At 49.6% G+C, this 27077-nt stretch overlaps 1 protein-coding gene across 2 annotated transcripts in view; it reads right to left on the bottom strand.

The window, feature by feature from the left end:
• Positions 1-962: 962 nt before the first annotated feature.
• Mgat3 (beta-1,4-mannosyl-glycoprotein 4-beta-N-acetylglucosaminyltransferase) overlaps positions 963-27077 on the bottom strand; it is a 47843-nt gene continuing 21728 nt past the window's right edge. The window contains exons 1-2 of one of the 2 annotated variants that reach the window (XM_052161199.1): positions 25649-25829; positions 963-5508 (exon numbers count right to left, since the gene is read on the bottom strand). In XM_052161199.1, the coding sequence (XP_052017159.1) occupies positions 3891-5507 (1617 nt within the window). In that variant the 5' untranslated portion in view covers position 5508; positions 25649-25829 and the 3' untranslated portion in view covers positions 963-3890. Of the gene's footprint in view, positions 5509-25648; positions 25830-27077 lie in introns of those variants that run through there. The other variant, XM_052161198.1, reaches the window with a different exon arrangement.

Genomic DNA, 27077 nt, shown 5'->3' with positions numbered 1-27077 from the left:
TGTGATTACGTTTTCCTTTCCACATTCACCAAATGGTCATGATAGAGAAAGAGATTCTTCAGCCTAGAACTTGGCTGAAAATATTTACTTAAGAAGTAATACCTGAAAAGATGCATTATTTGTAAATATTGATGATAATGATGACACGTCCCAACACAAGCTAGAATCCGGAAAAACTGACTGGCGAGTGGGTCGCTGTCGCCCTCTTCTGGCCATGCAAGGGTGTCTTCAGCTTTGCTTCCCTGGTTTTCCAACACTCACCTTCCCCCACCTCTAACCCAAGCATCCACTCAGTTTTGGGAGTGTGGCCAGAGACCTAAGCAGTTCCTGTCTCAGGAGTCAGGCCACTAACGCTGCTGTCACCCTCTGGCTTCCGGATCTGCAGTCTGATGGGGTTACACAGTTGTCCCACAAAAGCAGCACTTACGAGTCTGATCTGCCCTGTCTCAGACTATCCTTAGGACCCAGCTAGGGACAAGAGGCTCTGTGCTCCAAGATCTTAGTGACTGTTGCAGCACCCGAGGAGAAAGATGGTCATTCCCAGATAAGAGGTCACAGTCTTTTCCCAGGTCCAGGACATAAGCGGCCACGTGACCATGACTGACACTGCGAACCAGGGGTACCTAAAGACAGAAGCAGGCCGTCCGATGCTGCGAGTAGAACAGTGGGAGTGATCAGCAATGCCAGACCCCTGGAGGGTCCGGGTTTCCTTCTTCCTCCCATTGAGCAGCCTAGTGTTTATAATTCCATCCATAGGTGGGAAACACAAGCCTAAGATGAAGGTGACCACATTCCCTAAGTAAAGGAACTGTGTACAGATTCTTTCTCCCCACATATCCAGACCTTATGAGGGCCTGGTGCCCCACAGGTCCAGGTTTGGCAGGGAGACTAGAGTTGTCTGGTCCTATACACCTCTGCCCTGGGGCATCCACAAACTGGACACACAAAACACACACACCCTCCAGACTTCTCAGTTGTTTTATTATTAATATTATCTTCTCCTTTAAGCATCCCTTTAAGGGTGAAATGAAATTCAACCATTTACAGAGAAAATGATTTCAGAATGTACATATTGATTTTCCTTTACAAAAAAAATAATACTATTATTATTATTATTATTTTTATTATTATTGGTGTCCTTAAATTACACATTTCCCAGGGCCCCACCTTCTGCTTGGGTGAGTCCTGTCTTCCCATCCTGAATCTCACCTTTGTTCCCAAAGCTTCATCAAGCTTGTCCCTTATAACCACTGTGACCCCTGGTTGAACGAGGCCATCTGACGCCAGTATAGGCTTCCTTGGGTCTAGAGGTCACAGGCCAGTGGTTCCTGGAGAATGTACCCACATTCACATTCAATTCGGTTTCTCTTCATATTGGGGGAATGGTCCTGGGTCCCTGCCCCCCAACTTCCCAGTGTATGCTGTGGTTATATGTGAAACCCTTTAGCTCCCACATCTCATAGGTGGTCTCTCAGTCTATGGCCAGGCCTCTCCTGCCTAGTTGAAATAATATACTATCTGAGAAGAAGGCCAGCCAAGCAGACCTCTGCCTTCCCAGGGTCCTTCTCTTTCCCTGAATTGGTCACTTGTGGGCAGGAGCCCTGACATGCCTGAAACAGGACATCTATGGAGCAGCTGGGGGTACCAAGAGTTTGTGGGTGAGGATTTCATTCAAGGGGTAGGTATCACACAGAAGCATCCACAGACACCTCAGGAGAGAGCCCTGGCTCAGACGGACCCATAAATCTCTGGGATGCCCTGACTTCTGTGGCCACGTCTCAGTCCCCAGAGGAAGCAGGGAGGAAGGCTCTTTGAAGAAGAGGTTCCACAGGGGATGTTCCTCAGTGGGAGGAGAGAAGCCGTAGAGCCCTTCACACCGTTCGTCAGAACAGCTACCACCTGGCAAACTGCTCCAGACAGAGCTACATCCAGGAGCTGCTGGGGCGGCAGGGGGAGGAAGTGGAGGCCCAAGAGGGACTGAGGGAGTGGTGGGCTCTCAGCTGCATATCCCTGTAGCTAGGAAGATTCCATTCCTCAGACTGAAAAACAGACAGACAGACAGACCCTGCACTCCCTTCTTAAGGTTCCCCCAAGGACTTCCTGCCTCAGGTATTTGTGGAGCCAGAGGAGATGAGACTATGAGATCCAGGTCCTGAGGAAGAGGACAGCCAAGCCTGGGCTCCTACGCCCACAGGTGAGTATCATCTTTGCACAGGGACACATGATACAGACGTACAATACACACCAAGCATGCACCCATGCCCATAAATATACATACACGCACTAACACGGACCATTCCACAGGTAGCCCCACATACTGGCATCGAGGGAATGTCAGGAGCCTCAGGGAGAGGCACCCACTCTTCCCAAACACCTGCAAGTCCCCACTGTACCTCAACCCCAGGGCAGATAGGAAGAGAACAGGGGTAGTGAGCAATCAGTTGTACACTTCCTGTAAAGGTGCTGCTGGTAATACAGAACTCTCAAACCGAGGCAGGCACATGGCAGTCCCGCTCAAAACTACATTTCCCAGTTTTCCTTGCAACTACCTATAGACATGCAGCTAAGTCCTGACCAGTTAGACGCTATCAGAAGCAACAGACACACCTGACTCCTGGCCTTCACAGGAAGGAGTCTGCACGTCCTCATCTTACCACGTGAGCAGGTGCAGCCACTCTATCCAGACCTGGAAGTTGTATGTGAAGCTAAGCTGACTAACAGGCTTTGGACCAACTCCTCCTAGACTATTTACTTAGTAACAAGCTGGTCTTACTTTAATTGCTGGTTGCCAAGGGACTTCTACAGCAGCTTAGCATCTTCTCAAATAACCCTGCACCTCCCACAAGGCAAATTAAGATGGGTTGATATACCACTGACCTTAAGGTCCTTTCTTGGAATCCGAGAAAACCTTGTGGCCTCTTCCTGGCCCTAGCCTGCTCTTATGGGAGCGAGGGTTGGGGGTGAAGTGGCACAGGAATACTTACATTTGGGATGTTGACAAAATGGGACGACTTGGTGCCAGCAGAGAGTGATGGGGAGGGGGAGAGGGATTAGAGGCCTCTGTCAGCCTCCTTCTCTTGTTCCACCAACTACATTGGTTGTCCCTGCGGCCTCCAGCCCCTGTCCCACCCCGAGAACTAGACTCCTAGAGTCCTTTGCAAGTGGCTCCCACGAGATGCCAATAGGAAGAGTGAGAACAATCGTCAGGGTATATTTGGAACCAAAGGAAGATTCCCCAGCCCCCAGGCATGTCTCCTTACAGAGGCAGGGGGCTAACAGCCACCAACCAGCTCCATCCTCCCAGCATCTGTGACCTCGTTCCTTGGGTCCAGCAGGTCTGAAGACGCTGCAAAGTGCTCTCTCTCTCTCTCTTTCTCTCTCTCTCCAGGGTGCCATTTCCCAATGTTTCCCAAGCTTCTAGGCCAAGATCAAGAGCAGATACACTTTCTAGTCCCTCCCTACTGTCTCTTCTTGCTCCTCGACCCAAATGTATTTATCTTCAGGATGCTAGGAACTCCTGGCATTGTATTCCTTCTTGTCCATTACAGGACAACAATCCAGGATGTCAAAGGTGGGCTTCTCTCAACTAGACTATTCCATAGCACTCCCAGTCCCAGAGAACCACCTTATCCTCTTCAGGAACACCTCTTTCCCACAGCACTCTTGGGGACAAAATGCTGCATAGATGTCCGGGCTTGCCCTTCTCTATTAGAAAATATTTTTTTGTGTGTTTTGGGGTGAAGGCCTGACCCTTTCTAGAGGCTTGAGCACAGAGGACCATCTACAAGGACTCCTGGCTCTCTCAAGAGCCCCGGGATAACGAGGAGGCCAAAGATAGCCCTGGTTTAGCCATCATCTTGGTCTGCCCAGCCCTGTGAAATTGCACAGTCCTAGCCCTCCGCTGTATCCAACTTGCCGCTGCCGGCTGACGACCTTCCGTCTGAGCCCTGGTTCCGGCGCCCACCCTCTACAGTGCTTTTGGGCCCCTGGTAGGGGTTTTCCAGCAAGTAGCGGAACTGGTCATAGTTCTTGAGCAGGTATTTAGGAGCATACATGTGCTCACTGGGGTCTACAGGCGGGTACTCCTGCTGCGTGCCGTCGAACCATCCCCCAGTGCGAATCAAGCTGCGGATGTAATTGAGGTCCCTCTTGTCCTCATAGTCACCCCAACGGGGGAAGTCGCCATTCTGGGCCGACACAAGTTTGAAGTAGATGCCCTCGGGTGTGAAGCACCAGGAGCAGTGCCAGCCCGCGAAGTGCAGGGGACTGCCGAGAGACCACTGCACTAGGATGTGGCCAGTGCGGTTCTCGTAGTGTCGGAAGTTGGGCATGGTGTAGTACTGGCGGCGGCGCAGGCGGATGCCGTCCAGCCCGTACACGGCCTGCAGCATGTCAATGGTGCAGCCTGACACCACCTCCAGTGTGCCGGGTTGCTTCCAGAAGAAACCATACAGTGACTTGCGCATGTGGAAGGCGAAGGGCTCTGTCCAGCCATCGTAGAGCTTAAGGAACAGCACACCATCACGCGCAGGGATCTCGTCCGCGTCATCGATGATAAAAACGTCATCAGGCCGTAGGTTGCGCAGGCGGGAGACGCCGTCCTGCGTGAGAAAGGTGCGCAGGTAGTCATCTGCAATCCAGCCGTCCTGACGGCCACCAGGCGGGAAGTGGTCCAGGAAGACGTAGAGCACCTTGTGGCGGATGTACTCGAAGGTGCCATTGGTCAGCATCTCCCGGAACTTGAGCGGCCGAGGCTCCCCGTAGGCGGTGAAATTAGATTCGCAGACCACGAAGGCGTCCACAACATCGCCCAGCTCATGGAAGCGGACATCCAGCAGGTCGAACTCATGGTTAATGTTGATGGCGTTGATAACCCGCCTTGGCACCTCCCTGGGTACCAGACGCTCCTTGGTGGGCAGGTTGGAATACTGAACCACCGTGGGCACCCCGCAGCTGGGTCCGTGCCAGCCTGGCAGGCACACACACTCAACCCACTTGCGCCTAGTGCCCCGGCTGCCCAGGCGCTCCCGTGTACTCAACACGTGCCGCATAGGCCTCCGAGCAGGACCCCTGGCGGAGGAGCCCTCAGCCACCTCTGGTTTCTCTTCTGTCCGCCCTGGAGAAGGTTTCTCCAACATCCTGGTACCCGGTTTGAAGCACACACCGCCAGCTTTGGTGCGCACAAAATACTCTGTGGTGTCCTCTGGCAACACGAAATCCACCCGGTGCAGTTCCTCGGCGGCCTTGCTGGGGGACAGTGGCTGGAGCAGCGGGGAGTGGGAATAGAGTGGAGTCCGCAACAGGTCAGGGCCACCCGGCTCCGGACTGGCCTGGGGAGTGACAGGGGCATTGTTCCAGAAGAAGCTGGATACGAGATTGGGGCTGAGGGAGGCCAGTTCTCTCGGGAAGGTGACATAGGACAAGGTCTTAAAGAAGTGCAGGAATGAGATTAGGCACAGGCCGGCCATACAGAACATGAGAAAGAGCTTGTAGCGTCTCATCTTCATCCTGCAGGAGACAGAGAGAACAAGAAGTCAGGGCGGCCTGAGGCTCCTGTCCTAGGAAGGGGACTGGAGAGGAGTTCTAACTGCTGTCACTTGTGAGAATGTCCTGTACTAAGTCACCCATCTTCTGTCCTTTAGTGTTCACTGTGCCAGGCCTTTAATGACACAGGTCACGCACCTTTAATTGACAATACTTAAAAGGTAGAGGCAGGTAGATCTCTGTGACCCGGAGGCCAACCTGGTCTACCTAGTGAGTTCTAGGACAGCCAAGGTTATATAGAAAGATCCTGCCTCAAAAAACAAAAACAAAAAACAAACTTGACTGTACCAAGACCCCTGTGCTCCAGGTTCCCACAGCCCTGAAACCCATCACAGGTCACCTTTCTGTAGACTGCTCCTCCACCAGAAGCCACACGCTGCTCGTCAGGGGTAGGCTTGGTTCCTGGAGCAAAATGTAGCCAGGGGAAAACTGTCCTAGAGGGTGACAGGCTCCAATGGGTAGAGGGTGGGGTGTGGAACAGCTGCCAAGTGCCCAGGGGCTTGTTAATGCCCTGCCCTAGGCTACTGTTCCTTTTATATTTTTCCTTTTCTTTCTTTCTGTGTGTGAAGGAAACAGCCAATCCTTTTCCATGCATTTTCATAGAAAAATGCTGAGAGACTAAGAGGGATTTTGTTTGTTTTCTTGGTTTGTCCAGACAGGGTTTCTCTGTGTAGCCCTGGCTGTCCTGGAACTCCCCCTGTAGACCAGGCTGTCCTCGAACTCAGAAATCCACTTGCCTCTGCCTCCCAAGTGCTGGGATTAAAGGTGTGCACCACCACTGCCCAGAGTTTCTCTGTGTAGCCCTGGCTGTCCTGTGCCTGGTGTACTCACTCTGTAGACCAGGCTGGCCTCAAACACAGAAATCCGCCTGCCTCTGCCTCCCAAGTGCTGGGATTACAGGCGTGCGCCACCTCGCCTGGCTGCCTGGCTTTTTTTTTTTTTTTTTTTTTTTTTTTTTAAAAAGACAAGGTCTCTACATCAAGCTCTGGATGTCCTGGAGCTCGCTATGTAGACCAAGATGGCCTTGAACTCACAGAGATCAGCCTGCCTCTGCGGGCCAAAGACTGGGGATTAATGACTTTCCTTTACTACTACACCTAGCCCAACTAGTTTTAAACTGAAATTGGATCAGAGTTAATTTCTCCTCTCTCCTCGAGATGCAGAGAGATCTCCAACTGAGGACAGCTACTGTGAACTTATATGGAATTCCTTCCTTTGTTTCTTTCTTTGTTTTTTTTCTTTCTTTTTTTTTCTTTTTGTTTTTTTTCAATACAGGGTTTCTCTGTGTAGCCCTGGCTGTCCTGGAACTCACTCTGGAGTCCAGGCTGGCCTCAAACTCAGAAATCTGCCTGCCTCAGCCTCCCAAGTGCTGGGATTAAAGGCGTGCACCACCACCACCCAGCATTTCTTTATTTTGTTAACTGAGGCCTACCAATCTGCTTTCTCCAAAAGTAAGGGTTTGAAAGTTCATATTTAATCTGCCTCCCGTTGCTGGGATCAAAGGCATGCACAGCCCCCACCACCTGGCAGAGAGCGTGTCTTTCTATTCCATGCTGCAGCTGTCAGGAAGCGAGAGGACAGAAGAGTCGGGGACCTGGGAAAAGAACCAAAACCTCGAGAGGAATGTTTTGTTTTTTTCTGAGTTTCTGGAGTTTGATTGCAGGCCTTGCATGCTCAGGCACTTTCCTACTGAGCTCCCCTGCCCTGACAGGAACATTTTAAGGAAAGGCCAAAGATACCAAAGACTGTGTTTCTGTTCCAGGCCCTCCCTGTGCAAGCTTGTCCACAGTCTAGTACTCTGAAAGAAATACATTCTCTGCTAGGGGTGGTGTGGGGGAAAGGCGCACGCGCTTAGCATGCTGGAGGGCCCAGGTGGCACTCCCAACACCAAAGCCCACCAACATCACATCAAAAACCCAAATAAAATGGAGTTCAGTTAATAGTGACAAGCTGGTATGTTTCCTCTCTGTAGACAGGCTGAGTGGGAGCTAGACCAACATCTCTATCCACAACCAGAAGCTATTTGAGAAATTAAATGGCACCAATGAATAGCAAGTGGTTAGTTCCCACTTCTAGAGAGAGTACAATGATTCATTTAGCAAAACAAAGGAAATGAAAAGGCTAGGCGTTGTTTTGTGGAATTTAAAAGGAAAGGGAAGATCTATTAACACGGAAGTCTTTTCAATTCATTATTGATTCAAGAAAACAACTGGATTGGATCTAGTGTGCTGAGATTTGTGAGAGATACTTAAGAACCAAGAACAAAGAAATCGACTTTAATTATTCATGCCCAGAATTCAGTCTGTTTATTTTTTTTATTTGTTGTTGTTAAAGATGTTGTGTGTTTTGTTTAGTTTTGGTTTTTGCTTTGTTTTGGTGTTTTGTTTTGTTTCTGTGAAGGATGAAGGGGCTTAAAAGGGGGGAGTATAGGGGGTTAGGTGAGTGTGGCTAGGCGGCGTGGGGGAAGGTGTCCAGGCAGGCCCTTGCCTGGGCACCTCTGCTCCTGAGGGACCACACACACACACAGACATGGTATAGAATAGAGTTTATTGGGAGTTAGTGGTAGAGAGAGAGAGGGAGAGAGAATAGAGAGAGTGGAGGCCGGCCATGACCACGTGGAGGGGGGAAGAGCCCAAGGGGCAGAGAGGTGAGAGAGTGTGGGAGAGCAGAGAGCAAAGAGGGAGAAGAGGAGCAAGTAGCCCCTCTTATAGTGGGCCAGATCTCTGGGGCGGGGCATACCTGGCTATTGCCAGGTAGGTGTGGGGTAGAGCCTAGACAAAACCCCAACAGTCTCTTTGTATAGCTTTGACTGATGGCCTTGAACTGCTATGTAGACCAGGCTTGGCCTTGAGCTCAAAGACACCTGCCCACTTCTGCTTCCTGAGTGCTGAGATTAAAGGTCTGGGCCAACAGACCTACCTGACTGGTTGTTTGAGACGGGGGTCTCACTATTTAGCACTGCCTGTCCTAAAACTCACAACACAGACCAGACTGGCCACAAATTTATAGAGCTCTACCTGCCTCTGCCCCCTACGTGTTTGAGGCTGCCTGGTGTACAGAGTGAATTTTAGACAGAGCTACACAAAGAAACCCTGTCTCAAAAAAACCAAGATAAGTAAGCAAATAAATTAAATAAATAGATAAATAAATAAGAAAGATATGTTCCTGGCCTTTAGCAAGCTCCTTGATATTCTGAACCTGTCTTCATACCTGGGACCTGGGCATGGAGTTTCCAGTGCACAGTGGGTGCACAGTAAGCTCAGTAAACATTCAACCATTCTAATGCTCCAGGCTGGAAACCTCCAGCAGGATCTTCTCTTATCTTCTCTTAGCTGTATGATCATAAGGCACAGTGTGCTCAATCTAGAGTCTCCCTCTCTTTTTAATCTTTATTTTGGTCACTGCCTCAAATACTCTGGGCTAACGCAGCATATATGTGAAATGGGATAAACAAGCATCTGGCCTCAGGGCCTCAGTTAAGTCTCTTAGCCTTTCAAGAGGTCACTGTGACCACAGTTTTTACTGATGGGGAAACAGACTTGGAAGGATAGCAAGACGGTGCCCAAAACACCATGACGGTGACTGAGTCACCGCTCGAAAAATGACTGCAGGTTCCTCAAGCAAGCCTGCCTCTCTCACTCAATAGTATAGAAAGAAGATCCAGGTACAGTTAACGTTGAGGAGCACACTGGGCCCTGATGCCACGTTCCTGCCTCTGTTACTTGTGCCTCTGTTACCATGTTTCGATGTTCCTGCCTTTGTTACTATGTTGCAGTGTTCCTGTCTCTGTTACCTGGTTGCCATGTTCTTGCGTCTGTTACTATGTTGCAATGTTTCTTCTGCCTCTGTTACCTAGCTTCACTGAGGCTTGCTGCCTCACACCAGTTCTGTCCTAAGCATGCTTTGTGCACAGCCTCACACAATCTCCCCAACACAAAGCCATACCCGTGTCAGCCTCATATACATGAGGAAACCATAGCCAGAAGAATGAACTAAAGTGTACATTGCCACAGGGTCAGTAGAGTACTTAATTGCAAAGAGTCAATGATGGTATCTCAGCCAGTGACAATGCTCTCTTGAGCCCTTTCCAACTGCTAAGTTGAACCCAAGTGGAATGACAGAATTCACCCAGAGAACACGCAATGGGCAGCCAGCCACGGCCACCTCAGCCCATATCTCTATGTGCCAACACCTAGCTAACCACTGAGAACCTTCAGGGACAAACCCTGCACAAGCGGAGCTTTCTGTCTGTGTGGGATAAATCACTCACACAATACTGTGCAGGAGGAAGAGCGCTGATCTGGGAAATAAGGAAGCAGAATTAAAGGACAGAAGGCACACACTCATGGGCTGGCCAGACAGGCTCCCTGAACAGTGACCTGATGGGCCAAAGGGCTGGTTAAAGGACATCTGGAGAACTGAGCATGCGTCACTTTTTGAGCCTCTAGAGAGTATTTTCAGAGGTTTGCCTGGGAAGGCTGAGGGGAAAGGGTGCAACCTCTTCAGGGGAGGACACTATCCAATGGGAATGGGTCCAGAGGGAACAAAATGGCAGAGCCAGGGCAAGTTCCTCTCTTCTCCTCCTGCCGACCTTGGAACTCCAGGGCCTAAATCAGCAGCTTCTAGAGTTCCCGTCTTTTGGCAGACCTAGAATCACACCGCTCCTTTGTGCATCTGTGGCTTAAACTCAGACAAGGATACCTTGCTGGGGTCAGGGAAAAGAAGCGCTCAAGGTCAAGTTCAGGAGTGTAGACTGGGCTGGCAAGAAGGCTCAGCAGGTAAAGGAGCTTGCCACCAAACCCGATGGAGAACAAACTCTGGCAAGTTATCCTCTTACCTTCTCCTGTGCTTTGCCTCCACCCTCCATAATTGCCTTCCAAGGTGGTAAAAGGAAGCGCCATGGACAGAGGGCTCTGCAAGGGTGGCAGGGAACTGTCAACTCTGGGAGGTACTACGTTGATTAACTGGATGGGAAATAGACTGGCTTTGGGTAGCAGCCACACTGCCATCTGCATGGCACTCGGAAATGGCCTGGGCAGGGGCTTTCAGCTGCATGCCTGAAGCTCCTAGCTCTCACTTTTCTTAGATAAGAGATCCAGATAAGAAGGCAGGTCCCTAGCCGGGCGTGGGGCGTAGTGGCGCATGCCTGTAATCCCAGCGCTTGGGAGGCAGAGGCAGGTGGATTTCTGTGTTCGAGGCCAGCCTGGTCTACAGAGTGAGCTCCAGGACAGCCAGGGCTACACAGAGAAACCTTGTCTCAAAAAAAAAAAAAAAAAAAAAGGCAGGTCCCTGTCATACAACTGCTAGAAATGGAGGCTCTAGGGACACCGCCCCACTCCTACCTTGTTTCCCAGGATGTTCCAGACTTTGGGAACCCAAGATCCCAGGAGCTGCCTGAGAATCAAGTTCAACTGATGAAAGACTTGACTGACATCCAGAGAGATGAGCCACTGCCCTCGAGGTCCAGACAGGCAGCCAGCTCTCTGAAGGCAAAGCCCTTTGGAGCTCTTCTGCAGAGATGGATCCCAGAGCTCAGGGGCTACTCTTAAGTCTAACTCAAGCCAGGAAAAAATCACCAGCAATTCTCCAGGGGCTTTCCAGAACCTTCTCAAGGTATTCACTGTCACTCACACAGGTGCAGATGGCCCCATCCAACCCCCAGCTCTGTCATTTGCTGTGTGCATGGCCTTGGGCATGCTCCTCTGTTTCTCTGTAGCTTCACCGTCTTGTCAGAGTGTGTCTTGTTAGAGTTATATAGAAATCCATGCAAAGGGCCTGGCTCACTCAGCATAAGTATTTGATCTTGAAATTTGTCCCCGCAAATTGACTGCCTTCAGGTAAGGGGTTCACAGGACCAAAACTCCAGCCCAGGGAGGTGCTATCCTATCTCAAAGCAATGAGAAGTGGAGTTGGGGCTCTGCTGTGGCGACCAGACAGAGCCTGAGCCTGCTGAGGCAGGTGTAAGCTGGAGAATGGCACCATGCCCCAAGAGACCCACCGCACCAGCTGCATCCTGCCCCTGGGACTGAGGGTAGAGGTGAGCTACCTCCTGGACACAGGAGGCTGAGGCCAAGATTCTCTCCCTCTTCTCTCTCTCTATTCCCTCCCACACACCCTTTCCCTTGGCTCTTATCAGAAGGTGACATGAAGAAGAAATCTGACAAGATGGAGTGCCACGGCTGTGAGTCAGGTTCTCTAGACATACAGACAGCTCAACAAGAGAGGCACAGACAGAGGATTTATTGAGTGGATTGGCCCACGTGGTTTTGGAGGTTGAGCTGTGAAGTGGCATGCCTCTGCCAAATAGAGACCCTAGTGGGCAAGCTGTGTGGTCCAGTCCAAGTCCAAGGGCCTCAGGACCAGGGAACCCTGGTGTGATCCCCAGTCCAAGGCTGAGAGTTGGAGAGTTCAGGAGCCACTAGTGTGAGTCCTGGAGTCCCGCGGCCAGAGCACATAGACTTGTGGGGTCCAAGGGCAGAAGTGCCCTAATCTTGGAAGACAAGAATTCACTCTGTCTTTTTCTGTTTGCTTCAGGCCCCTATCCCATTGGACAGGGTCCCCCATGCTGAGGGTGGAGCTCTCTCTGTCGCATGTGTTTCTTAATACTGTTAGGGTAACAGCCATCACAATGACCCAGCCATGACCTCAGACTCAGGCTCAGCGGAGTCTGGCTAATACCCCTGGAGGTTGTGACTGGGTTCATGCAGCAGCAACTCTAGGTCACAGCTTGACAGGTGTCACTGAGTGAGAGGTGCCTGTGGAGCTCTCCATGGTCCTGAGCTTGCCGGAGCAGATCAGGATCTTTGCTGGGACCTGATATCCCCTTGACTGCCCTTGTCCTAGCTCCTGCTAACTGGCCTGTGCTGTAGTTCAGATTGTTCATGACCTAAGAGTCATTCCCCTCTATGACACCCAATGGCCTCCCTCCCTCCCTGCCCCTTGATGCCTGGATCTCTGGTGTTCTCAGCTCTGGGCTCGCAATGAGGTCTCTAGTTCTTCCAACTGGGAGAAGGGACCAGATTCTACCATGGTAGAGAAATGGTCAGGCCAACAACTATAGGCAGTACTGGGGTGTACATGAAGTGGAATATGAAGGCAAAACCCAGCTCAGATACGCCTTCAGGAATTCTGCTTGGTCCATCTGCTCTACAGAGTATCCTGACTTTGCGCTAAGATCTGCCCTGTGCTTACCGTCCAATCTGTTCTAGGTTGCACAAGGTCCTCTAGCACTCTGCCTGCTTCTGGGAGCAGAGCAGGAGTGTCTGCAGCAATCTGCATGCCCAGCAGTTCCTGAGGTATGAGGCAGGCAGACCTGTAGCTACAAAGGACAGATCCATATACTGCCTGTGACCTCAAGGAGTTTCTCGACTTCCTGTGCCTTGGTTTCTCCTTTTATTGGTCTGTGGAGAGGGCTAGAAGCCTGCCCAGGCACACAGTAGGTTCCTGTGTGCTCATTCCTGGTTACTGCTAAACCTGGGAATTTGGTACTGTGACTTAGCTGTGCACTCTCAGGCAAGTCTCTTTGCCTTTCTGAGCCTGTCTCCTTGGATGAAAATATATTCTTTTTGCAGCCCTGTAGGCGAGCAGAAGAAGATGTGATGTTGAAGCATCCTCTAGGGCGTCTGGTGCCGGAGGCTGCTCTGTAAATGCTCATTTTGGTGTGTCTCCTGCCAGACACTAGGACGCAGATGTCCCACTGAACGCGCCTTGCTCTGGCAGGCTTTGGTAAAGGACTGGGCCAAATGGGAGCTGCCTACCACTGGCGACTGACACCCATCACCCTGCAGGATCATCTGAGTGTCTCTCTCCTGAGGCTTTCAGGACCTTGGGCCAGGCCTTCAGGCATCTCCAGTCTCTCCTCTTAGCCAAAAGGCCCCTAAGTGGGAATTCTGCCCAGTGTGTGGGAAGATGGCTCATGGGCAAAGTGTTTGCTGCACAAGCATGTAGACCTAAGTCTGATCCCCGGCATCTGTGTAAGGAGCTGGGCATGGCTCGGGTAAGCTCTACAGTTGAATAGCCAATCAGCTAGCTCCAAATTTTAATGAAAGACCTCAGAAGATAAGGTGGTGAGTGACTGAAGATGTTGACATCTGTCCTCTATGTGTACACATACATATGGACACAGACACATATTCAAGCATACAACACATACATACATCCCACCTATAATAAGGAAGGATGCTGCCCAAACCTTCATCCCAAGCCAGTGCTCTGCCAGTGTACCTTGGTCTCCCCTCATCTACCTGGCAGCACATCCCTTCCAAGCCCTTTGAACCCCTGGAAATTCTTCCCTTTTGTTAGAGTACATCAGGCTCCCTGGAGCTTCCGTGACTAGTTCCAGTTCTCATCTTGGGAGTAAAGCAGAGCGAGTCAGCGTCACAGGGCTCAGAAGGACATGAACACCTTCCCTGGTCTCTCAAGATACACAGGGATCCTTGACTTGAAGCTGATTGATCCCATGTGTAACAACAGACAGACTGGGTGCTGACAGAGCACGCCAGACACCTGAAGCTCTGGGATCTGGAGAGAGGCTGATACTGGGTTTGTCTCTTCACTTCTCATCCACATCCACTCCTCTGAGGGGTACGCATCTGGCTCGGCTCCACAGGTCATGGCTGTATATAGTGATAGAGGGGTCACTCTCTAGCCCATATGTCATCTGGCTTCCTAAGCCTCTGTGATGGTTTGTATAGGCTTGGGTCAGTGGCACTATTAGAGGTTTGGTCTTGTTGGAATAGGGGTGTCACTGTGAGCACCCCTTCGTCCTAGCTGCCTGGAAGTTAGTCTTCTCTTATAGGCCTTCAGATGAAGAAGTAGACCTCTCAGCTCCTTCAGCGCCATACCTGTCTGGATGCTGCCATGCTCCCACCATGATGACACTAGACTGAACCTCTGAACCTGTAAACCAGCCCCAATTATATGTTATCCTTTTAAGAGTTGCCTTGGTCTGGTGTCCATTCACAGCAGTAAAACCCTAACTAAGACAGAAGTTAGTGCTAGGACTGGGGTATTGCTATGATAACCCTGACCATGCTTTTGTTTGGAAGAATGTGGATTTGGGGACTTTGGAAAGCAGTGGAATGCTTTAAGTGGGGGCTTAATGGGCTATGCTAGTACGAATATGAAAGACTTGGTTGTTGAGATTGATTTGAACTGTGCAGACCCGGCCCCCAAGAGGGTTCAGTGGAGAAGAATCTCAGTATGTGGCCTAGAGACTGTTTTGTGGTATTTTGGTAAGGATTGTGGCTGTTTTCTGCCCTTGAAGAGTCTGCCAGAGAGTAAGGTAAAGAGATTTATATTAATTACATTGACAAAGGAAATCTCAAAAGTGCCCAGCAAAAACTTTGTTCTTTGGTTAAGTCTCATGAAAAACATTTTGAACAAGAGTAGCAAGCTTAGAAAGGAAAAATATAAAATATACGGTTCCAGTATTAAAGGGACACCAGGAAGTGAAATGGAGCTGAATCCTGTTTTCAAGGATATTAAGTTGAATTAAGGGAACTGTGACCTTGGGGCGAGATTCTACCTGGGTATGTTTAGGAGCGGGTGTGGTAGTATATGCCTTTAACTCCAGGAGACTGAGGCAAGCAGATCTCTGAGTTCAAGGTCAGCCTGGGACAAAGCAAGTTTTAGATCCCTGCATGGTGGTACACATCTTTAATCCCAGCACTTAGGAGATAGGCATGAGTTCAAAGTCAGTCTACAGAGCACGTTCCAGGACAGCTAAGCTTAGGCAGTGAAGGAGTTGGCAAACAGAAAGCTGCTGATAATGTAATAGAACAAGGAGGCCATGTTCCAGCCCCAGGAAGCAGCAGAACTCATTTGGCTTTGGCTTTATATTCAAGAGGAGAGGGAGACTACAGGGACAATTGATGCTGGTCAGTTGCAGTTAAGAAATTAGTGGTGATTAAGAAGAGACCAGCATCATTGAGGTAAAATCTTCTGGGAAGTGTTTTCTGAGAGCACAAAGAAGCTGCAGTCCAGAGATAGGCAAGGTTGTACCTCATGTTGCAGCTGGACTTGGTAATGTGTAAGAGTCACCCAGGTGGCACTGGTTTTCAAGACATGGGGTCATGAAGAGCAGCTGAGGCTCAGCACTGTGAGAGGCCATGGAAGGCCATTGGTGAAGGTGCAGCCTCAGTTGCAATTGATAGTCCAGGAGTGAATGAGTCAAGAGGATTTTAGGCTTGGCACCATGAAGAGAGCTTCTGAGAGGCTATTGGTGAAGCTTAGTTGCAACGAAAGACCCCAGTGTATTGGAGATGCCAGTCCCATGGGATGACCACCAAGAACAGCAAAGGCAGTGAAGTGGATCAACCTGAGCTTAGAGTGCTACAGAGGGCAGAGCTGGAGAAGTGACTCCAGCCCTTAGGAGGAGCCCAAAAGATCATGTGTGGATCCCAGACACTGAAACAAGAAGATGTAGTGTGAAAGTTGCCTTAGGATCCCAAGATGTTCGAGATGCCTGAGCCTTGGGCTGTCTGCTGAGGAAAGCTGCTAGCAGGGAGTGGAACCAGCCCAGGAGAAAGAAGTTTGTTGCAGTCAACAAAGATGAAAACGGAGTTGGAGATCTGAAGACCACTTTGATATCAGGCATGGAGATGCAGAGTTTGGAGTTTGCTCAGCTGGTTTCCTGTCTTTCTTTGGGGATTACAGTTAAGTGATTGGATGAATCTCATTTTGAGACTGGTACAGACTATGGGGATTTTGTTTTTGTTTTGTTTTGGATTTGTTTTTTTTCGAGACAGGGTTTCTCTGTATAGCCCTGGCTGTCCTGGAACTCACTCTGTAGACCAGGCTGGCCTTGAACTCAGAAATCTGCCTGCCTCTGCCTCCCAGAGTGCTGGGATTACAGGCGTGCGCCACCAGCCACCACCACCACCCGGCAACTATGGGGATTTTGAAAGCTGGACGAAATGTATTTTGCATTATGTTGTTTAGGTATGGCCTACATAGACTTAAATGTTTGAACAAGCCTATGGGAGCCAGGGAGTGGAATGTGATGGTTTGTATATGCTTGGGCCAGGGAGTAATACTATTATGAGGTGTGGCCTTGTTGGAGTAGGGGGTCATTGTGGGCGTGGGCCTTATTATTTTTCATAAATAAATAACTTATTTATTATTATTTGTAAGTACACTGTAACTGTCTTCAGACACACCAGAAGAGGGTGTCAGATCTCATTACAGATGTTTATGAGCCACCATGTGGTTGCTAAGATTTGAACTCAGAACCTTCAGAAGAGCAGTCTGTGCTCTTAACTGCTGAGCCATCTCTCCAGCGCCCTCCTTTTTTAAATAAATAAATAACTTATTTATTATTATATGTAATACACTATAGCTGTCTTCAGACACACCAGAAGAGGGCATCAGAGGGTGTGGGCTTTAATACCCTAGTCCTACCTGCCTGGAGGCCAGTCTTCTCTTAGAGGCCTTCAGATGAAGATGTAGACCTCTCAGCTCCTCCTGCACCATGCCTGCCTGGATGCTGCCACACTCCTGCCTTGATGATAATGGACTGAACCTCTGAACTTGTAAGCCAGACCCAATTAAATGTTGCCCTTATAAGAGTTGCCTTGGTCATGGTGTCTGTTCACAGCTAACAGCTAACCTAAGACAGCCTCTGTAGTGCCCGGCTCTGCTGCTTCAAATGCACAGAAAAACTAGGGACTGGTTCCAGAGCCAAGCCTGGTGGAGATAAACTTGCTTAGAAGAAACAGAAGCCTTGGAGTATGCAAGCCACTCATCCAGCCACAAGTCTGACATGGAAATTCTGGGGGTTTTGTTTGTTTGTTTGGTTTTGGTTTTTTCAAGACAGGGTTTCTCTGTATAGCCCTGGCTGTCCTGGAACTCACTTTGTAGACCAGGCTGGCCTCAAACTCAGAAATTCACCTGCCTCTGCCTCCCAGAGTGCTGGGATTACAGGCGTGCGCCACCACCGCCTGGCTCTGGTTTCTTTAACAACTCATTTGTGTCACTTGATATTTTTCTGTGTCTTGTGAAAGGACATGTGATGTTTTGCTAAAAAAAAAAAAAAAAAAAAAAAAAAGACACTTGTGAGGGCGCATGGTGTTTAGAAAGAATATAAAGAATATAAATGGAACCCCACAGCGAGAGAACTCTCTTGCATTGCTATGCCGTACAATGCTTTACAGGTCTTCGCTTCATAGAAACAAGCCAAAGAACTTCTTGTGGTATTCCAGCTGACTCTGGCCACTTCTGCTGACTCCGCAGAGCCTTGCTGTTTCTGCTGTATCATGCTGTTGCAACTGATTCCTGACGATAAAGAGTGGAAATGGCCCAAAGTACTCCTTCTAAACAGGTCCACAACCCCCTTTTCCCTATTAACCTTCTTTCTCCCCTATCTCTGGCCGATGGGATAGAAAAGAGGTTGAAGCATTGAAGAATCCTAAATAGATTTTGAATTAAAAAAAAAAAAAAATCTAAGCATATAGGTGGTGCCCAACATGGCCTGAGCATAATGGGTAACTTCACTTTTTTTTTTTTTTTTTTTTTTTTTTTTTTTGGAGACACGGTTTCTCTATGTAGCCCTAGCTACCCTGGAACTCACTCTGTAGACCAGGCTGGCCTCGAACTCAGAAATTTGACTGCCTCTGACTCCCAAGTTCTGGGATTAAAGGTGTGCGCCTCTACTGCTCGGCATGTAACTTCACTTCTAATGTAGTAGAGGAATTAGCAAGTTTTGAAGGGCTGGCGAGGTTGTTTACAGAGGATGGCAAAATAGCAGCTACTGCCACTGGGTGGTTTCCTGCATTGCTCCCCGAGGGGGTTTTCTGGTTTTGCTTCATAGTCTTCATGTATATGATTTTGAAAAAGACTTGGGGGAAAAGCTGAAACCTTAGAAAGTTCATTTAATTTTCTTGTGTTAGAAAGGATTGCAGAGTTGGCTTTGCAGCTAGAGGTAGAAACACTTGGAAAGCAAAAATAGTCAGTGAGAGGAAAACAGGGTTCAGGCTTAATGTCTGAGACCAGGAATTTACTGCACGGATGAAAGAGGACAACAAACCAGGATGGAAGGCAGGCTGCCACCCTGCCCTGCTCCACACAGTTTCACTGCCAGGTACCCAGAGCTCCCCCTTGAGACAAAGGGCCAGGAAGAACAGGAGACAGGACAGGGACAATGGTTAAAGCTCAGCCAAGTGAACTGCCAGAGGATTTGTCTGGGGGCTACAAAGGCACCTTCAGCCTTCCCAATCTTGGTACAGCACATGCCTGCTAATGATGGCAGTCAAGCTTATAATGAGTTGACATGGTGTCCAATAAAAATGCATTTTAAAGAGGCTGTTGTATTGTATGGCTTGCAGTCTCCATTTGTTAAAGTAACATTAAACAACTGGGCTACACAGCATAGAGTTATTCCCCAAGACTTGAAGAGATTGGTGTCAGTTGTGCTGGAAGCTGGTCAGCAATTACATATTATCATGCAAGAAAATGAAGCTGGTGGAGGCCAAGACTGGCCAGGCATTCTTTGGCAGCTAACAGACACATCTGAGTACTCCCTAGTCGGGGTGTAGGCTGGGCTCCTGGTCTAGGATATACACATATATCCAGGCTGAGGAAAGCCAGGGCTATCGACCAGAGGGGAAAAGTCTGCTCCAAGGAACAAAGTGTAGTCAAGGCTATCAAGGATACCATCCTGCTTGGATGGTCTTTGTGATCCTGTTTACCATGAGACAACTGCCACTGTGCCTTATGTAGACAAAACCATTAAAGCCCAGACAGGTGAAGAAAGCTACACAGAAGGCAATTTTTGCTCCAACCAGTGGTCTGGGGTGATGGATGCCCAGACCACCTAGATCCCATAGAGGTACCCAGCTCCCTTGGCTGTCTCAGTTCCAGAATGGAAGCCTTACTGACAGCTCTCCATCCAATACCTACCCTCGGGCAGGCCCCACCCCTGCTTGCTACCCCACACCCACCTGTACCCTGACTGACTCCTTCCCTTCCTCCAAGCTCTCTTCATTAGCCTGACTTCAGCATCCTGCAGGTTACCTCAGAATTCCTCTACAGAGGGGCCGACAAGTACCTAAGAGAGCTGCCCTGTCAGGACTCTGCCCTTGCCCATACTCCCTACCCAGCCCATTAGCTTCTGGTCCTGCAGAGAAGTCCATGAGCAGGTGGAGACACAGGACAGTTCCACTAGTGCTGGAGGCAAGCAGATTAGTCATGCCCACAGGCTGACTGTACTCAGCAACCTTCATGGTTTTCACTATGAGCCAATGAAGCAGTGACCACTGGGAGCCCAGACTTCCATGAGCTACCTGTGGTTTACCTAATTCATGCTAAACTGACACATACCACTTAACACAGCCTTAACATACATGCCAGGCGCCAGCCAGGAAGCTTCCACAGGCTTTCCCCTCCCTCCCTCTGAGATAGGGCCTACACTCCCATTTTATACATGAGGAAACCAAGGGCTAAGAAGGGTAAAACAGTTGGACTCACTCAGCTGTCCAGACCCACTGACTTTCAGGGCTTGAGACCCACATGGCCCCCTCCTAAGTGGTGAGGAAGGAGACAGGTCTTGGCTGCAGGCTACAGGAGGCAGTAAGCAGGGTGAACTTGGTCAGCTTGTCCCTGAGGATAAGCCACAAGGATAGCCTTAGTGTTGTTCAACAGAACTCCCTGTGACAATGGAAATGTATCCAGACTACACTGCCCAATACAACAACTACTCATCACATGTGGTTACTGAGCACATGAACTTGACATGAACTGAGGAAAAAATGAATTCTTGTAGCTCCATGCACTAGGGACTATTGTATTATGTTTGTAATAGATCGACCTAGAGAGAATGGAGGCAGGGAGGTTGGTTGTACCAGCCCTCCTAGAGTGATGGGGCAGATGAGGGAAGAGCCAGCTAGGATGAAGGGATGGACGTGGGCTAATAAGGTCCTAGCAGACTGCTGTCCTGTACAGTCCACGTAACCGTGGTGGTTTGAAAGAAGATGGCCCCCGTAGGCCTATAAGGAATGGCACTGTTAGGGAATGTGGCTTTGTTGGCGGTGTGTCACTAGGGGGTGGGCTTTGAGCTCTCAGATCCTCGGGCCAAGCCTAGTGTGGCTCACTTGTTCTTCTGCTGCCTGTCCATCTGGATGTAGAACTCTCAGCTTCTTCTCCAGCACCACGTCTGCCTGCACCCGGCCATCACGGTTCCTGCCATGACGATAGGTAGTGGGCGAAACCTCTGGAACTATAAGCAGGCCCCCGTTCAGTGGTTTCCATACAAGAGCTGCCATGGTCAAAGTGTCTCTTCATGGGGACAGGTCCCTAACTAAGACAGAAGTTAGTGCCAGGAACTGGAGTCTTTGGGTTAGAAAAGCAATGGAATGCTTAGAGAGCTGCTTGATGGGCCATCCTAGAAGGAACAGGAAGACAGTGGTACCGAGGGCGATTTGAACTGTGGGAGCCTAGCTCAAGAGGTTTCAGAGGAGCATTTCAGTATGTAGCCCAAAGACCTTTCTTGTGATATTTTGGTGAAGAACGTGGCTGCTTTTTGCCTTTGTCTAAAAAACTCTCTCTGCCTGAGGCTAAACTGAAGAGTCTGGAATAATTGCATTGGCAGAGGAAATCTCAAAACAGCCTAATATTAGTGGTTATTAGTGGTCACTCTTATTATTTTTTTTTTATTCGATATAATTTATTTACATTTCAAATGATTTCCCCTTTTCTAGCCCCCCCCACTCTTATTATTTTTAATAATATGTATTTATTTATTTAATGTATCTGAGTACACTATAGCTGTCTTCAGACACCACAAGAAGGGCATCATAACCCATTACAGATGGTTGTGAGCCACCATGTGGTTGCTGGGAATTGAACTCAGGACCTTTGGAAGAGCAGTCAGTGCTCTTAATGGCTGAGCCATGGCTCCAGCCCTAGTGGTCGCTCTTAGACAGACCTATAATGAAAAGGAGCAAGCAGAGCAAGGAAACGCAGAGAGTGCACACAGGTTGAGGGGAAAATGAGCACCAGGAAGTGGAATGGAGCTGAGTTCTGTGTTCAAGGAGATAAACAGACTAAAGAAAACCTGTGGTTAAATGGAATAAAGGGAGCAGTGACCTCAGGGTGAGACCCTCCCAGCTAAACTTCTAACTTGAGTGAAGGAAATAAAGGACAGCTTAGGTCTGGGCATGGTGGTTCAGGCCTTTAATCCCAGCACTCAAGAGACAGAGGCATTTGGATCTCTGAGTTCGAGGCCAGCCTGGTCTACAGAGTGAGTTCCAGGACAGCCAGGGCTATACAGAGAAACCCTGTCTCGAAAGAAAAAACAAACAAACAAACAAAAAACCCCCAAACAGAAAGCTAGTAAAGATGTAATTGAACATGGGGGAGGCCATGGTCCAGCCCCAGAAAGCAGCAGAGCTTGGCAGCACTGGCCCTGTGGTTCTGGCTTTAAAGTCAAGGATAGGAGAAAGGAGTTATGGGCCCTCCCTCCATGATTAAGGAAAGCCATTGAGGCCAGGCATGTGTCAGGGTGTCCTTGCCCTGAGGCCTAGAGAGGCCATTGTGTGAAGCCTAGGTTATCCTGGAGACCCCAAGATGCTAGAGATGCCAGAGTCGGGAGATACCTGCTGAGGAAAGCTGCTAACAGGGGATGGACCCAGCCCGAGAGAAAGTAGTGTTCTGCTGCCAACAAGCTGCAAGGAGCTGCAGATCTGAAGCATGCTTTGACATCACACATGGAGATGCAGAGTTTGGAGTTTAACCAGCTGCTTTTCCGTCTCCCTTTAGTTCAGCGCTTCCTCATTACGTTCTCTTTCCTCTATTTTGGAATGGTAATGTATATCCTGTGCCATCATATGTTGAATATCATATTATGTGTAATCTGGTTTTTTGATTTCGATTTTATAGGGGACTACAGTTAAGAGATTACATGTGTCTCAGAAGAGACTTTGAACTGTGGACTTTTAAACAGGGTCAAGGCTTTGATAGACTATGGGGACTTCTAAAGTTGGACTAATGGCTACAAGCTTATGAGGACCACAGATAGGAATGTGTTGGTTTGAAAGAAAATAGCCCCAGTAGGCCCATAAGGAGTGGTGCTATTAGAAAATGTGGCCTTAGCTGGGTGGTGGTGGTGCACGCCTGTAATCCCAGCACTTTGGGAGGCAGAGGCAGGCAGATTTCTGAGTTCAAGGCCAGCCTGGTCTACAGAGTGAGTTCCAGGACAGCCAGGGCTATACAGAGAAACCCTGTCTTGAAAAACCCAAATCCAAAAAACCAAAAAAAAAAAAAAAAAAAAAAGTGGCCTTGTTAGAGTGGGTGTGGCTTTGCTGGGGGTGTGTCACTAGGGGGTGGGCTTTGAGCTCTCAGATCCTCAGGCCAAGCCTAGTGCGCCTCACTTGCTCTGCTACCTGCCAATCCAGATGGAGAACTCTAAGCTCCCTCTCAGCACCATGTTTGCCTGTTGTCACACCCTGATGAGAATGGACTAAACTAAATGGCCAGCCTCAGTTAAATGTTTTCCTTTAAATCAGGTAGTGGTGACACGTGTCTTTAATCTCAGCACCAGCATCATCTATCAGGTAGATATCTGAGTTCGAGGCTAGTCTAGTCTACAGGGTGAATTGTAGGACAGCCAGGGCTACACAGAGAAACCCTGGGGGTGGGGAGAGAGAGAGAGAGAGAGAGAGAGAGAGAGAGAGAGAGAGAGAGAGAGAAGAAAAAGAAAGTCTAGCTAGCCTTATTGTGTCTCTATCAACTGAACAACGGAGTCCAGGGAAGGTCAGCAACCTGACCAAGCTCATATAGGAAGTCAAGCTCAGGTTTCTCACCACAGACAGGCCTGGGGTGTGGGGATGGATCTTCTCATTCTCCAGCTGTCTGAGGAACAAACATCGAGGGCAAATAAGAGACAGATGGATTCCCCATCTGGGCCAGTGATGAATGGGTCCTTACTACTCTATACACATACACACACACACACACACACACACACACAGCCCTGTGTGAATATGCAGATGGTCAGGGGAACAACATTCCAGAAAGACCAGACAGGAGGTGGCCCAGACCAGAGCAGATGTGGATAAATCAAAATAACGAGTCATGTGTTACTCTCAGAAATATAACCTTCCTTCATGAAAGGTAGTCCCCTGCAGCAAGGCCTCACATACTATGGAATTGCCCAATGCAGAACAAAGAGTCTGGGCCTGGCTGGGATACAGGGAAGCCACTAGAGGGCCAAGGGGGACACAGGGACTACAATCTAGGACACTGGCTTGGGCGGATGAACAGGCAAAAATGGCTACCTGGGAGCATTTGCAGCAGAGGTCACACAGAAGGACAAAACTAGAGAAAGGATCTTATAAACATCACCTGTCGATAAGAAAGCCGGAGAGAAATGAGCTGAGGCAGGGAACAGAAGGTGGAACACTGGCAGGAAGAGAGAGGATTCTGGGAAATAGAGATAAAAGAGACTCAGGGAGAGCCGTGAGAGACGAGACAAAAAAAAAAAAAATGGGCCAAGGAGATGAATGAAAACCAGCAGGTGGATGACCTCGGAGAGACGCTGAGGAAGAATCCGGGCCGGAACTGAAGGAGAGGTTAACTAACCAAATGGTAGACAGAATAGTTTAAATGGGTTACATAAGTAATGACCTAGTCTGGGAGTGAGCCAAAGTTTATGGCCTAGGCATTTGTTAATAAATATTTAGTCTCAGAGTCATCATTCTGGGAGCTGGACTTGGGAAAGGAAAAACAGTTTGTTAATTTTTTTTAAACACAAAAACCCTTAGAGAGCTCAGCACAGAGGGAGAGGCCAGTGGAGGAAGCTGAGGAGCGAATCGGGTCAACGAGAGTTTCTGAGGAGGGCACAAGCAGCTAAGCCCTGTAACCGGGCAGGGGCAGACAGACTGTGGGAGACTGGAATCAGATCATCCCTCCCAGAAAACGGCACCTTTACCCTCCTTCTGTTCACAGCGGGGGTGGGGGGTGGAGGACTCCTGGAGTACTGTCTGCTGCCAGACACTGTGCGCCACCTTCTTCCCTACCCTCTGAGGACAGAGGCTCTGAGACACAGCTGGCTGGTGGCAGCCTGGCATCTACAGTTCTCAAGCCATGCCTCAAACCAGTGGCCAGGAAACCACAAGGATACCGCTGCACAAGCCTGTCCTGCCAATTACCACCTTCCTGCTGGAGGCTGCCTCCAGAGCTCGGACCAGTGTGAGTTCCCATGTTTTTTGTTTGTTTGCTTTTTGTCTTCTTAGTTTGTTTTTTTTTTTTTGCTTTTTTGTTTTGTTTTGTTTTGTTTTAGTTTTTTGAGACAGGGTTTGTAGACCAGGCTGGCCTCGAACTCAGAAATCTGCTGCCTCTACCTCCCAAGTGCCGGGATTACAGGCATGCGCCACCACTGCCCGGCTGGCTGCGGGATTTTAAAAGCACAGTTCACAAAAGCCCTAAGTTCTCTGAAGATCTGAAGGGACAGCCAGCAGCCCCTCAACTCTACCCAGTTCCTTAGGAACTTGTCATCCTGGACAGCACCATCTGTCAAGTCGCCCACAATTTGGTGTGGAGAAGGGGAGTAACTGGTACTCTAGGAGGTTAGAGAAAATCCAAGGGGTGATCTGGGCTTCACAAGACTAGCAGGGCCTTCCACACAGTGCTGACTCCTACCTTGACTGTCCCTAGCATGCTGGTCCACGCCCCTCCATAGCAACCTCCTTGCTCACATCTCCACCCTCCCTCCATGTGCTGCTCCAGCCCTGACCACTGGGAAGTCAGGCCAGGGGCCGAGGGCTCCAAGGTTAGTGCTCCGGCTCTTCAAGTGCTGCATTTGCCTGCCTGACTCTAACCTGTCCCACAGCTCTCAGGGACCCGCAACTGTGGGACCTACGGGGGCCTATCCTGAGACTGCCAGAGATCCCCACAGAAGTCTGCTCAGAGTCCTTCACTTTGCATCCTGCCCACAGCCACTCACTGCTACTTACAAGTAAGAGGCTAAGGCACAGAATCAAAGACTAAGCCCCGCCTTCCCCATGGCCGTCTGACCCTACCGAAGGCCTACGTTCCCCACCCTTCCACCTGTACAGCGACACTGCCTGGGTCCCTACTGGCCATCTCTGCCCACCATTCCACCATATGGTACCTGTTCGGAGGCACCCCCAGTTCGGTCCCAGCTTCTGGCTTTTGTAGAATCCGATTCCTTCCTTGATGTCCCAGGCCAAACGAGGTTTGTCAGCTGTGTGACTTTGAGCTGATCTCAGCCAGGTCCATGCCAGCACAGCCATCTACCTGGAATGGCTTCCTAGAGCCACCTCTTCTCAGGCTTCGGGTCTCCTTATGTGTAATATACGTGACCAGGCAGCTGGAAGGGCAGCTCTAACTCTCATAGGAGTCAGGTGCTGGGCGAGGCAGGAAGCACCTGCATTTTCCCTTCCTGGAGCAGGCAGGGCCTAGTGCAGGTAGCCAACCTCAGACCTCCCTCCTCTGAGCTCTATCCATTCTCAGGGCTGAGTGCCTAGAGGATACACCCACCCCCTGGGGATACTCTCAGAAGACCAAAGATCAAAACTGGAATGATGTGTATAGCATGTAAGCAAACTCAGTCTCTTTCTCTACCTTTCTTTCTTTCAGTCTGTCTGTCTCTGTGTGCACTTGTGTTGGGACAGGGTCTCATGTAGCCCAGGCTGTTCTCCCACTTGTTAGAGGGTCAAGGAAGACCTTGAACGTTTCCATCCTCCAGCCTTTAATTCCCAAGTGCTAGGTTGGACCAAAAATCTCTGTGTAGAGAGACCCAGGTTGACAAGCCCAGGGTGAGAACCTGTGCTGCCTCCTTTAAAAGCAGCTCAGGGCCGGGCGGTGGTGGCACACGCCTGTAATCCCAGCACTCTGGGAGGCAGAGGCAGGCAGATTTCTGAGTTCGAGGCCAGCCTGGTCTACAGAGTGAGTTCCAGGATAGCCAGGGCTACACAGAGAAACCCTGTCTCAAAACAAACAAACAAAAAACAAAAAAACAAAAAAAAAAAAAAAAAAGCAAAGCAGCTCAGTACCCACAGCTCCACGGGGGAGTGCAGCCGGCATAGCTCTCCTTCCACGGGGGAAATGAGATCTGTGTGGTTGACCACAGATGAGACTTTAGAAGCCTAGAGGAGATCCCCATGCAGCTGCTACACTACCTAGGAGTCCCATTTTTGGCCTGGCCACAACCCTCATCCTCTGTGTTGGATACACACCTGGGCAATGGAGGTGGCCGAGCAGAGTTCTGAGAATGAGCATTGCAGGAGGGGGGGCACTGGGCTTAGCTTGGCTTTGCACACATGGTACTCCACTCATGGACGTTTCTCTCCCCACTTCTACCCCTCAGGATAGCCTCCACCTCCCTGAGAAAGTCTCCAAGCTTAGACCACTCAAAGGCCCTGGACTTCCAAGTAGTTGGCTCAGTAACCTGACCCTTCATCCTCCCGGCAGGCTGTAACCACCAAGTCCTAACCCTGCCCCCTCAAAACACACTTGAACATCAACATAATAAACATCCTACAAACCCATAACCAAACAGGATGCCCACAGGCAGGAGC

This window comes from Apodemus sylvaticus, chromosome 17 (genome assembly GCF_947179515.1).
Source record: "Apodemus sylvaticus chromosome 17, mApoSyl1.1, whole genome shotgun sequence".
Classification (NCBI taxonomy): Eukaryota; Metazoa; Chordata; class Mammalia; order Rodentia; family Muridae; genus Apodemus; species Apodemus sylvaticus.
Note: the sequence above shows the minus strand (reverse complement) of the source record. Positions and strands in the feature narration are given on the sequence as shown.